This window comes from Anolis sagrei, chromosome X (genome assembly GCF_037176765.1).
Source record: "Anolis sagrei isolate rAnoSag1 chromosome X, rAnoSag1.mat, whole genome shotgun sequence".
NCBI classification, from domain to species: domain Eukaryota; kingdom Metazoa; phylum Chordata; class Lepidosauria; order Squamata; family Dactyloidae; genus Anolis; species Anolis sagrei.
In genome coordinates, this window is record NC_090034.1 from 5,346,737 (window position 1) to 5,360,615 (window position 13,879).

At 39.6% G+C, this 13,879-nt stretch overlaps 1 protein-coding gene across 3 annotated transcripts in view; it reads left to right on the forward strand.

Moving 5' to 3' along the window:
• LOC132781571 (trinucleotide repeat-containing gene 18 protein) overlaps positions 1-13,879 on the forward strand; it is a 205,856-nt gene that overhangs the window by 11,556 nt on the left and 180,421 nt on the right. For all 3 annotated transcript variants that reach the window (XM_067473072.1, XM_067473070.1, XM_067473071.1), the window contains exon 2: positions 3,408-3,781. In XM_067473072.1, coding sequence (XP_067329173.1) covers positions 3,589-3,781 — 193 coding nt within the window. In that variant the 5' untranslated portion in view covers positions 3,408-3,588. The remainder of the gene's footprint in view (positions 1-3,407; positions 3,782-13,879) is intronic.

The following is a 13,879-nucleotide window of genomic DNA, read 5'->3' on the forward strand; positions in this document are numbered from 1 at the left end:
ATCTATAGAGTTTACTCTTGAGTAGGGGTGGATCTAGGCTTTGCAGTAAATAATAATAATAACATATTATTATTATTATTATTATTATTTCCACAGTTTTCCCCCTCCCTGGGAGTAAATTCCCATTGCAATCCATAGAGTTTACTCTGGAGTAGGGGCTTAGCAGTAAATAATAATAATAACATATTATTATTATTATTATTATTATTATTTCCACTGTTTCCCCCCTCCCTGGGAGTAAATTCCCATTGTAATCTATAGAGTTTACTCTGGAGTAGGGGTGGATCTAGGCTTTGCAGTAAATAATAATAATAATTATTATTATTTCCACTGTTTCCCCCCTCCTGAGAGTAAATTCCCATTGCAATCTATAGAGTTTACTCTGGAGTAGGGGTGGATCTAGGCTTAGCAGTTAATAATAATAATAATAATAATAATAATAACAACAACATATTATTATTATTATTACTACTACTATTACTATTATTATTATTATTTGCACTGTTTTCTCCCTCCCTGTGAGTAAATTCCCATTGCAATCCACTTAGTTTACTTTGGAGTAAAGGTGGAGCTTGGCTTAGAGGGAAATAATACTGATTTTAAAAATGTAAATAATAAAATAAAATAATAATTTAAGCTCTGCAAAACTGGAATTCTGAAACTTGAGAGAGCAAATGGTCTGTAGGAATGAGATTTAAGTGGAAGGAGATTCTCATTTTCTTCTTCCTTTTGAACACAAAAATAAATTAATATTTTCTGTGCCGGACTAAGCAGAGGAAAAAAAAAAAAAAGAATCAGGTTAAACATTAAATCCATTTCAGGGCTAAAATGCAGATAAGGGTGGCTTGGAAGGTTTGCTCACCTCTGATAAGATCAGAAGGGAAAATATGGGAATATATATATATATATATTTCAACAAGGGGAAATCGTAGGAAAGTCCAAATCTGGAATTTACGGTCTTCTAAAAAAAGGTATTAAACAAATACAGGGGGGAAAAATCAATAAAGGGAGAGAGGATCAGAAGGGATGGATGAAATCCTTTCCCTTTATTATGGTTTAAATGGGGAGTGTGACTAGATAGAAGGAAAAATTGCAAATATTCTGTATTTTGGAGACAAAAAAGAGCCGGCCGTTTCAGATTTCATCCACCTTTGCTATTTTGTCGTAGAGTGGATTGCCTATATGGCATTGCCTATATTGGATATATATGTGTGTGTGTATGCAGGTCTTCAAGTCACCTATATAGAATATATAAAATATATGTGTATGTGTGTCTTCAAGTCATCTATATAGAATATATACGTGCATGTCTTCAAGTCACCTACATAGAATATATAAAATATATGTGTATGTGTGTCTTCAAGTCATCTATATAGAATATATACGTGCATGTCTTCAAGTCACCTACATAGAATATATAAAATATATGTGTATGTGTGTCTTCAAGTCATCTATATAGAATATATACGTGCATGTCTTCAAGTCACCTACATAGAATATATAAAATATATGTGTATGTGTGTCTTCAAGTCATCTATATAGAATATATATGTGCATGTCTTCAAGTCACCTACATAGAATATATTGAATATGCATGTTTGTGTGTCTTCAAGTCATCTATATAGAATATATAGAATATATACGTGCGTGTCTTCATGTCACATGTATAGAATATATAGAGTACATCTGTGTGTGTCTTCAAGTCATCTATATAAAATATATTTTGTATATAGAATAAATATATATGTCTTCAAGCCATCCATACAGAATATATAACATCTACTGGTATCTGTGTGTGTCTTCAAGTCATCTATATAGAATATATAGAATATGCATGTTTGTGTGTCTTCAAGTCATCTATATAGAATATATAGAATATATACGTGCGTGTCTTCATGTCACATGTATAGAATATATAGAGTACATCTGTGTGTGCCTTCAAGTCATCTATATAGAATATATTTTGTATATAGAATAAATATCAAATATGTCTTCATAGATGATAGAATATATACGTGTGTGTCTTCAAGTCACGTATATAGAATATACAGAGTACATCTGTGTGTGTCTTCAAGTCATCTATATATTCTATATATAGAATATATATCATACATCTGTGTATGTCTTCAAGCCATCCATATAGAATATATAACATCTACCAGTATCTGTGTATGTCTTCAAGTCATCTATATAGTTGTATGTGTGTTCAAACTATCTATATAGAATATATAAAATATCTGTGTGTGTCTTTGAGTCAACTACATAGAATATATTCTATATATAGAATATACAAAATCTACCTGTGTGTCTTTAAGTCATCCATATAGAATATATAGCATCTATCTGTGCATGCCTTCACCTATATAGAATATATATAATATATGTATTGAATATTCTATTCTATACATAGAATATATATCCTATATATATGTGTCTTCATCTATATACCTGTGTGTGTCTTCAAGCCATCTATATAGAATGTATAAAATATATCTGTGTGTGCCTTGAAGTTACCTACATAGAATATATTCTATATATAGAATATATACAAAATCTACCTGTGTGTGTCTTTAAGTCATCCATATAGAATATATAACACCTGTCTGTGCATGTCTCCAAGTCACCTATATAGAATATATTCTATACATAGAATATATAGCATATATCTGTGTGTGTCAGCAGGTCATCTATATAGAACATAGATGAAATATGTGTGTGTGTGTCTTCAGGTCATCCATATAGAATATATTTTATATATAGAATATTCAAAATATGTGTGTGTCTTCAAGTCACCTATATCAAATATATTCTATATATTGAATATGCATTCCCATTGCAATCCATGGAGTTTCTTTGGAGTAGAGGTGGATCTTAGCTTAAAGGTGAATAGAGGTATGTATAGAATATATAAAAGGTGTGTGTCTGTTCTCAAGTCACCTATATAGAATATATAGGTGTGTGTGTGAGAGAGAGTGTCTACCTGTCTTCAGGTAACCTATATAGAATTTGTCATAGAATATACATTCCCATTGCAATCCATGGAGTTTTCTTTGGAGTAGAGGTGGATCTTAGCTTAGAGGTAAATAGAGGTATGTATACAATATATATAAGGTGTGTGTGTGTTCTCAAGTCACCTATATAGAATATATAGGTGTGTGTGAGAAAGAGTGAGTGTCTGTCTGTCTTCAGGTCACCTATATAGAATGTGTGTGTGGGGACGACGACAATACAGCCCCAGAAACCTGAGTTCGAATCCCTCCATCCTGTTTGGGATGTCCTTGGGCAAGTCACACTCTCTCAGCCACGTCAGATAGACCCCCCCCCCCCTTTAGGGTCACCCCTCTCTCTGGGTGGGTTTGGCTCCTTGCTCCCTGCGTGCCTGAATTGCCTTCTTCTCTCCTGTCCAGGAAAAAAACAACGAGGACCCCCTGAAGGTTGAGGAGTGGTCCCCCCCGAAGCTGCAGGAGGATGGCGGAGCCCACGCCTGGGCTGGGGCACCCCGGGGTCCGAGGGCTTTGAGTCTGGGGGTGCCACGAGGAAGAGGAGGAGGAGGAGGAGGAAGGCACCGAGGAGCCCTGCGTGCGGAGGATGGATGGACGAGACCTGGGGCCCCCGCGTTCGGTCCACGTCCCCCCGCCACTCCTCTCTGGGCTGGCCATGGAGGGCCACCATCGCGTGGCCGCCACTCGCCTGGCCCCCTTGGCCACGGGGCTCCCCCCACCCGCCCCGCTCCCTCCGGGGAAATACCTCGCCTCCGGCATCAACCTGCATTCTCACCCAGGTGAGTGGCATTCGTTCCCCCTTTTTTGGTGGCCCCGAATCGCTCTCCTCCAAAGATCCCCCTCCCCAAAGACCCCTGCCCAGCTCACTTGTACCGAAGGCATCATTTCCTTCCTCTGTAGATCCCATAAAAATGTATGCGAAGATATGCACATTCTATGTGTCAAATATATAGAATATATGTGATGATGTGTGCATTGACAAGAGAGATTCATGTCTCCCCATGCATAGTATACATGCAGCTTGTATAGAATACATATGTCTGGTCTATGTGTGCTTGTGTGTATTTAAATGTATATAGTGTCATCCCATGCACAGTATGCATGCAGGCTATTTAGTATATGTATATGTGTGTGTATGTATATATGTGTGTGTGCTTGCATGTATTTATAAGTATATAGTGTCTTCCCATGCAGGCTATCTATGTATGTGTGTGTGTGTATGTCTATCTATGTGTCTGTCTGTCTATCTATCTATCTATCTATCTATCTATCTATCTATGTGTGCTTGTGTGTATTTATGTATATAGTGTCTTCCCATGCCCAGTATGTATGCAGACTATCTAGTGTGTGTGTGTGTGTGTCTGTCTGTCTGTCTGTCTGTCTGTCTATCTATCTATCTATCTATCTATCTATCTATCTAATATGTGTGCTTGTGTGTATTTATGTATATAGTGTCTTCCCATGCCCAGTATGTATGCAGGCTGTCTAGTGTGTGTGTGTGTGTCTATCTATCTATCTATCTATCTATCTATCTATCTATCTAATATGTGTGCTTTGTGTGTATTTATGTATATAGTGTCTTCCCATGCCCGGTATGTATGCAGGCTATTTAGTGTGTGTGTGTGTGTGTGTGTGTGTGTCTGTCTGTCTGTCTATCTATCTATCTATCTATCTATCTATCTAGTATGTGTGCTTGTGTGTATTTATGTACATAGTGTCTTCCCATGCCCAGTATGTATGCAGACTATCTAGTGTGTGTGTGTGTGTGTGTGTGTGTCTGTCTATCTATTTATCTATCTATCTAATATGTGTGCTTGTGTGTATTTATGTCTATAGTGTCTTCCCATGCCCAGTATGAATGCAGGCTATCTAGTGTATGTGTGTCTACCTAATGTGTGTGCTTGTGTGTATTTATATGTATATAGTGTCTTCCAATGCCCAGTATGTATATGTTTGTCTCTCTCTGTGTGTGTATAGATAGATAGATAAATAGTGCTTGTATATGTTTATATGTATATAGTGTCTTCCCGTGCCCAGTATGTATGCAGGCTATCTTGTGTGTGTGTGTGTGTGTGTGTGTGTCTGTCTGTCTGTCTGTCTGTCTGTCTATCTATCTATCTATCTATCTATCTATCTATTTATCTAATATGTGTGCTTGTGTGTATTTATGTATATAGTGTCTTCCCATGCCCAGTATGTATGCAGGCTATCTTGTGTGTGTGTGTGTGTGTCTATCTATCTATCTATCTCATGTGTGTGTTTGTGTGTATTTATATGTATATAGTGTCTTCCCGTGCTCAGTATGTATGCAGGCTACCTTGTGTATGTATGTGTCTGTCTGTCTATCTATCTATCTATCTATCTATCTATCTAATGTGTGTGTTTGTGTGTATTTATATGTATATAGTGTCTTCCCATGCCCGGTATGTATATGTTTGTGTGTGTGTGTATAGATAGATAGATAGTGCTTGTATGTGTTTATATGTATATAGTGTCTTCCCATGCCCAGTATGCAGACTATCTAGTATGTGTACATGTGTGTGTATCATGTATGTATGTCTTCACATGCCCAGTATGTATATGCTTGTGTGTGTATAGATAGATAGATAGTGCTTGTATGTGTTTATATGTAGTGTCTTCCCATGCCCAGTATGCAGACTATCTAGTATGTATATATGTGTGTATCGTGTATGTATGTCTTCCCATGCCCAGTATGTATATGTTTGTGTGTGTGTGTGTGTATAGATAGATAGATAGTGCTTGTATGTGTTTATATGTATATAGTGTCTTCCCATGCCCAGTATGCAGACTATCTAGTATGTGTATATGTGTGTGTATCGTGTATGTATGCCTTCCTATGCCCAGTATTTATATGTTTGTGTGTGTGTGTATGTATAGATAGATAGATAGTGCTTGTATGTGTTTATATGTATATAGTGTCTTCCCATGCCTTGTATGTGTATATGTGTGTGTATCGTGTATGTATGTCTTCCCATGCCCAGTATGTATATGTTTGTGTGTATAGATAGATAGATAGTGCTTGTGTGTATTTATATGCATAGTGCCTTCCCATGCCCAGTATGTATGCAGACTTTCTAATATATATATATGTGTGTGTGTCTGTGTCTCTGTCTGTGTCGGTGTGTGTGTGTGTATTTATATGTATAGTGCCTTCCCATGCCCAGTATGTATGCAGACTTTCTAATATATATATATGTGTGTGTGTGTGTGTATGCACAATACTTGTATGTATATTGTATCCACCAATGCACTTCATGTATATATACTATATAGAATATTTATGTGTGTGTGTGTGTACATTTATTCATATGCATATGGTATCTACTCTGCACAGTGTACAGAATATATATCTCAGCTATATATGTTTAAATGTATATTATATCTATCTGTGCGTAATATTTATGCAGATTATATAGACCATATATGCGGCATATATTTATGAGTGTGTATTGCTATAAATGGACAGTAGATCTACCCCTGCATAGTATGTATGCAGATTATATCTGTGATATATATATGTGTGTGTGTGTGTATATATGGCCCATTGCCTTTTAGTTTCCCACGGAATTGTATTGCGTTTACCCAGGCAAGGAATACCCAGGGATGGTGTTGTCACTTCCTTTCCACGCCATCCGAGTTCTAAGCGAGGGCTCAGAGAGGTTGGGATGTGTTGCCTTGAGTTGATTTCGCCTAGCTTTGAGTACATACGTAGCATCGGATATACGTCCTCCCTGGCTCTCGGTATGCACACATAGACTATATGGGGCCTATGTGCAACCTTCCTATGTCTGTACACTATATAGTGCTCCAGGTCCTATATAAACAGTTGTAAAAGATAGACTCGGATTAGGATTGCGGATTGTTTTGGTCGTTGTGCTGTCATGTCCGTCCCAGGTCTGTTATTTTTCCACTTCTCCGATTAGTTTGTTGTCTTCCCACAATATGTTTTGTTTATCCCTATATGGGATTCCTATTTGAATCCCGTATGGATGCGCGCACGCCATCCATGCATCCGAGGTCCCTGGAGCTCGTGCATCCTCCGGCAGAGGAAACATTTTCGAGGGTCCAAATTCACACCCATTTTGCATAGTGCCAGAAAATTGCAAAATATGGGGAAGTGGCTTTGGAAGCACAATTTGGAAACTCTGTTTACAAAATGGAGCTTTTGAGAAAGGCTGCAATCTTTTGCACAGTCCGAAAATAGGTTTGCAAAGAGAGGGATGATATTTCCGTCTTTTCGACGGTTGCAAATCCTAGAACGACGTCTCTTACGGCAAACTGCAAAACTTGTGGAAGTGGCTTTGGAAGCACAATTTGGAAACTCTGTTTACAAAATGGAGCTTTTGAGAAAGGCTGGAATCTTTTGCAAAGTCCAAAAATAGGTTTGCAAACGAGAAGGGATGATATTTCCGTTTTTCGACGGTTGCAAATCCTAGAACGACGTCTCTTACGGCAAATTGCAAAACTTGTGGAAGTGGCTTTGGAAGCACAATTTGGAAACTCTGTTTACAAAATGGGGCTTTTGAGAAAGGCTGCAATCTTTTGCAAAGTCCAAAAATAGGTGTGCAAACGAGAAGGGGTGATATTTCCGTCTTTTCGACGGTTGCAAATCCTAGAACGACGTCTCTTACGGCAAACTGCAAAACTTGTGGAAGTGGCTTTGGAAGCACAATTTGGAAAGGTTGTTTACAAAATGGAGCTTTTGAGAAAGCCTGGAATCTTTTTGCGCAGTCCGAAAATAGGTTTGCAAAGAGTGGGATGATATTTCTGTCTTTTCGTCGGTTGCAAATCCTACAACGACGTCTCTTACGGCAAACTGCAAAACTTGTGGAAGTGGCTTTGGAAGCACAATTTGGAAACTCTGTTTGCAAAATGGAGCTTTTGAGAAAGCCTGGAATCTTTTTGCACGGTCCGAAAATAGGTTTGCAAAGAGAGGGATGATATTTCCTTCTTTTCGACGGTTGCAAATCCTAGAACGACGTCTCTTACGGCAAACTGCAAAACTTGTGGAAGTGGCTTTGGAAGCACAATTTGGAAACTCTGTTTACAAAATGGAGCTTTTGAGAAAGGCTGGAATCTTTTTGCACAGTCCGAAAATAGGTTTGCAAAGAGAGGGATGATATTTCCTTCTTTTCGACGGTTGCAAATCCTAGAACGACGTCTCTTACGGCAAACTGCAAAACTTGTGGAAGTGGCTTTGGAAGCACAATTTGGAAACTCTGTTTACAAAATGGAGCTTTTGAGAAAGGCTGGAATCTTTTGCACAGTCCAAAAATAGGTTTGCAAACGAGAAGGGATGATATTTCTGTCTTTTCGACGGTTGCAAATCCTAGAACGACGTCTCTTACGGCATTTGGTTGGGCGAATTCTCAAAATACTCTCTATTTTCATTTGAGTCTCGTTAATCTCGTTGGCCGGAGCCTTTGTCTGGGATGCATTCCTCTTAACGTGCCCCACGGCATTCGATATTTGCAATGTATTGCAATGTATTTGTGTTTGGGGTTTGTTTTTGGAGTCAAGTCTTGGTTTGCTGTTTGCTGTGAAACCTTTTTGGCAACCTTCGCGATGGAGGCTTCGCAATGGCAGCTCTTGCTCACTCGAACAGCTGGGCGAGGATGTATTTTTAAACCTCCCTATTTCCTTTTTTTTTTTTTGCTCTGACCGCTCCCCTTTTGCAATCTCCGCCATCAGCCATTGGAGAATGTGCAACCTTGGTAGGAAAAAAATAGATGTTTTGCAAGAGGATTCGGAGAGTCTTCTTCCTTTACGATTGCAAATAAAAATGACGGCGTCCTTTGCAAAACCGGGCCGGTCTGAAAACAAACCCTTGCCTTGCAAAATTCAATGTATTGTCGAAGGCTTTCATGGCCGGAATCACTGGGTTGTTGTAGGTTTTTTCGGGCTATATGGCCATGGTCTAGACTAGAGGCATTCTCTCCTGACGTTTCGCCTGCATCTATGGCAAGCATCCTCAGAGGTTGTGAGGTTCTGTTGTCATCTTCTTGGGCACGAAGTCTCCAGCTCTGGGTGTTGGTTCCTCGCTATGGGTTTAAGGCAGTGTTTCTCAACCTTCCAAATACAGGGCCTCATGTGGTGGTGACCCCCAACCATAACATTATTTCCGTTGCTACTTCGTAACTGTCACTTTGCTACTGTTATGAATTGTGATGTAAATATCCGTTATGCAGGATGTATTCTCACTCAATGGACCAAATTTGGCACATATGCCCAAATGTCAGTACTAGTGGGTTTGGGGGAGGGGTGTCATTTGGGAGTTGTAGTTGCTGGGATTTATAGTTCACCTACAATCAAAGAGCATTCTGAACGCCAACTACGATGGAATTGAACCAATCTTGGTACATAGAACTCCCACTATCAACAGTCCCCTGACAGAAAATACGGGCACAGTTTGGTGGGCATTGACCTTGAGTTTGGGAGTTGTAGTTCACCTACATCCAGAGAGCACTGTGGACTCAAACAATGATAGATCTGGACCAAGCTTGGCACTGATACTCAATATGCCCAAATGTGAAAACTGGTACAATTTGGGGAAAATAGACCTTGACATTAGGGAGTTGTAGTTGCTGGGATTTATAGGTCACCTACAATCAAAGAGTATTCTGAAGTTCACCAACAATGGAATTGGGTCAAACTTGGCACACAGAACCCTCATGATCAACAGGAAGTACTGGAAAGGTTTGGTGGGCATTGACCTTGAGTTTGGGAGTTGTAGTTCACCTACATCCAGAGAGTACTGTGGACTCAAACAATGATAGATTTGGACCAAACTTGGCATTGATACTCAATATGCCCAAATGTGAACTCTGGTGGAGTTTGGGGGACATAGACCTTGACATTTGGGCGTTGTAGTTGCTGGGATTTATAGTTCACCTACAATCAAAGACGATTCTGAACTCCACCAAAGATGGAATTGAACCAAACTTGGCACACAGAACTCCCCTGACAATCAAAGAGCATTCTGAACCCCACCAACAATACAATTGGCCCAAACTTCCCACACAGAACCCCCATGACCTACAGAAAATACTGTGGTCTTTGGCGACTCCTCCGACACCCCCTCGCCACTTCCCCAGGGGTCATGATCTCCAGGTTGAGAAATGCTGGCTTAAGGTCCTTTCAAAAGCTCTTTGGCAAACACGAAAGACCAAGGTTTTCTCAGAACTGATCTTAAACCAATGGCATACCTTGTACACACCTATTCTGCAATAAGGGCCATTGGACCATAATAAAAGGTTGTTGTTGCTGATGTTGACAAACGTTTTGGGGCTGAATTGCTATTGCTATTGCTTTACTTTATTTATAACTAGCCGTCCCCTGCCACGCATTGCTGTGGACCACATGGCGGTTCTGTGTGGGAGGTTTGGCACATTTCTATCATTGGTGGGGTTCAGAATGCTCTGTGATTGTAGGTGAACTATAAATCCCAGCAACTACAACTCCCAAATGTCCAGATTCAGTTTTCCCCAAACTCCACCAGTGTTCACATTTGGGCATATTAGGTATTCGTGTAGAGTTTGGCCAGATCCATCATATTTTGAGTCCACAATGCTTTCTTGATGTAGGTGAACTACAACTCCAAAACCCAAGGTCAATGCCCACCAAACTCAGTATTTTCTGTTAGTCATGGGAGTTCTGTGCACCAAGCTTGGTTCAATTCAATCATTGGTGAGGTTCAGAATGCTCTTTGATTGTAGGTGAACTATAAATCCCAGCAAACTACAACTCCCAAATGACAAAATCAATTTTTTTTGAGTGAAGGACATACATTGGGTTGTTAGGTATCTTGTGTCCAAATTTGGTATACATTTGGATATATTGAGTATTTGTGTAGAGTTTGGTCCCGATTCATCATTGTTTGAGTCCACAGTGATCTCTGGATAAAGTGAACTACAACTCCAAAACCAAAGGACACTGCCTACCAAACCCTTCCAGTATTTTCTGTTAATCATGGGAGTTCTGTGTGCCAAGCTTGGTTCAATTCAATCATTGGTGAGGTTCAGAATTCTCTTTGATTGTAGGTGAACTATAAATCCCAGCAAACTACAACTCCCAAATGACAAAATCATTTTTTTTGAGTGAAGGACATAGATTGGGTTGTTGGGTGTCTTGTGTCCAAATTTGATATACATTTGGATATATTGAGTATTCGTGTAGACTTTGGTCCTGATCCATCATTGTTTGAGCCGGCAGTGGTCTCTGGATGTGGGTGAACTACAACTCCCAAACTCAAGGTCAAAGCCCACCAAACCCTTTCAGTGTTTTCTGTTGGTCATGGGAGAACTGTGTGCCAAGTTTGGTTCAATTCCATCATTGCTGGGGTTCAGAATGCTCTGTGATTGTAGGTGAACTATAAATCCCAGCAACTACAACTCCCAATATGTCAAGATTCTATTTTTCCCAAACTCCACCAGTGTTCACACTTGGGCATATTGAGTATTTCTGTAGAGTTTGGTCCAGATCCATCATATTTTGAGTCCACAATGCTTTCTTGATGTAGGTGAACTACAACTCCAAAACCCAAGGTCAATGCCCACCAAACCCTTCCAGCATTTTTTGTTGGTTCAATTTTCTGTTGGTCCAAGTATATCGCTGGTGTGGTTCAGAATGCTCTTTGATTGTAGGTGAAGTATAAATCCCAGCAAACTACAACTCCCAAATGACAAAATAAATTTTTTTTGAGTGAAGGACATACATTGGGTTGTTAGGTGTCTTGTGTCCAAATTTGGTATACATTTGGATCTATTGAGTATTTTTGTAGACTTTGGTCCCAATCCATCATATTTTGAGACCACCATGCTTTCTGGATGTAGGCAAACTACAACTCCCAAATTCAAGGCCAATGGCCACCAAACCCTTCCAGTATTTTCTGTTGGTCATGGGAGTTCTGTGTGCCAAGCTTGGTTCAATTCAATCATTGGTGAGGTTCAGAATGCTCTTTGATTGTAGGTGAACTATAAATCCCAGCAGACTACAACTCCCAAATGACAAAATCAACTTTTTGAGTGAAGGACATACATTGGGCTGTTAGGTGTCTTGTGTCCAAATTTGGTGTCAATTCGTCTAGTGGTTTTTGACGAAGTTTGCCCCAATTCTCTCGTTGGTGGGGTTCAGAATGCTCTTTGATTGTAGGTGAACTATAAATCCCAGCAACTACAACTCCCAAATGTGAAGATTCTATTTTCCCCAAACTCCACCAGTGTTCACATTTGGGCATATTGAGCATTCATGCCAAGTTTGGTCCAGATCCATCATTGTTTGAGTCCACAGTGCTCTCTGGATGTAGGCAAACTACAACTCCCAAACTCAAGGACACTGCTCACCAAACCCTCCCAGTACTTTCTGTTGGTCATGGGAGAACTGTGTGCCAAGTTTGGTTCAATTCCATCATTGGTGGGGTTCAGAATGCTCTTTGATTGTAGGTGAACTATAAATTGCAGCAAACTACAACTCCCAAATGACAAAATCATTTTTTTTGAGTGAAGGACATAGATTGGGTTGTTAGGTGTCTTGTGTCCAAATTTGGTATACATTTGAATATATTGAGTATTCGTGTAGACTTTGGTCCCTATCCATCATTGTTTGAGTCCACAGTGATCTCTGGATGTGGGTGAACTACAACTCCCAAACTCAAGGTCAAAGCCCACCAAACCCTTCCAGCATTTTCTGTTGGTTCAATTTTCTGTTGGTCCAAGTATATCGCTGGTGTGGTTCAGAATGTTCTTTGATTGTAGGTGAACTATAAATCCCAGCAAGTGAGTGAAGGACATACATTGGGTTGTTAGGCATCTTGTGTCCAAATTTGGTGTCTATTCATCTAGTGGTTTTTGAGTTCTGTTAATCCCACGAACTAACATTAAATTTTTATTTATATATAGGAAGTTGGGTTTATTTTTCTCTAAACGGAACCACAACCTGGACTCCGTTTCTCGTTTTTCTCGTCCTTCCACCGAACGGAAAGCATAATATACAGTGTCCTCCATCTTTCTGTTCAAATATTGTTTCCCTGCCTCTTTCCCGTCCTGCAATTCATTGCTCTTCCGTGAAATCAGATATATATGTGTGTGTGTGTTTATGATTCGAAACAGATGGAAATACCGCCTAGTTCTCAGCAACGGCTTTGTTTTTGCTCCCAGATTTCTTTCGAAGCCTTTGGAGAGGTTGCATTGAGACGGAGCATGAATGCGCAGACAGAGAGGCCTTTCTCAAAATGGTTGGGAGGCATGTCTGCAATCCGGACGGAATTTTTTTTGTGGTCGGCTCTGGCTTGCAAAGGGATTTTTTCCCCAGGAAATGAGCAAAAATCCCTTTGCAACTTGCAAGCCAGATCTCTCTCGTGTGCATGGATGTGTGCGTGCATGCATGTATATAGTCAGACAGCGGCTCTGAGTCTAGGAAATCTTGCTTTCCCCATTGAAAGAATCCATTTTCAACTAATTCGTCTCCCATTTCGTCTCCCATTTTTAGGCCTCTTGTTTACTATTTTAGCTTTTATTTCATTTATTTGTTTGTTATTTTAGTTCAAAATAAAGTTATTTTTATTTCAAACTTATTTGCATTTATTTGGAATGTGTTTTTCTTTCGTAAACAAACCCACCCCAAGTACGGCACCCTAAATGTGCAAACATCCCTGTCCCCATAGTGCAATGTATGTGCATTTGTCTGAATGTACAAGTATTCACATCCAAATAATACAGTGTTATGTGCATTTATTGGAATGTGAAAACATTCCCAACCCTATATTGTACAATATATGTGCATACATTCGAAAAGAACGCTCACCAGGAAACCCTTTTGCAAATGCGCATCCTTTTGACTCCCAAAGTGAAACATAAAAT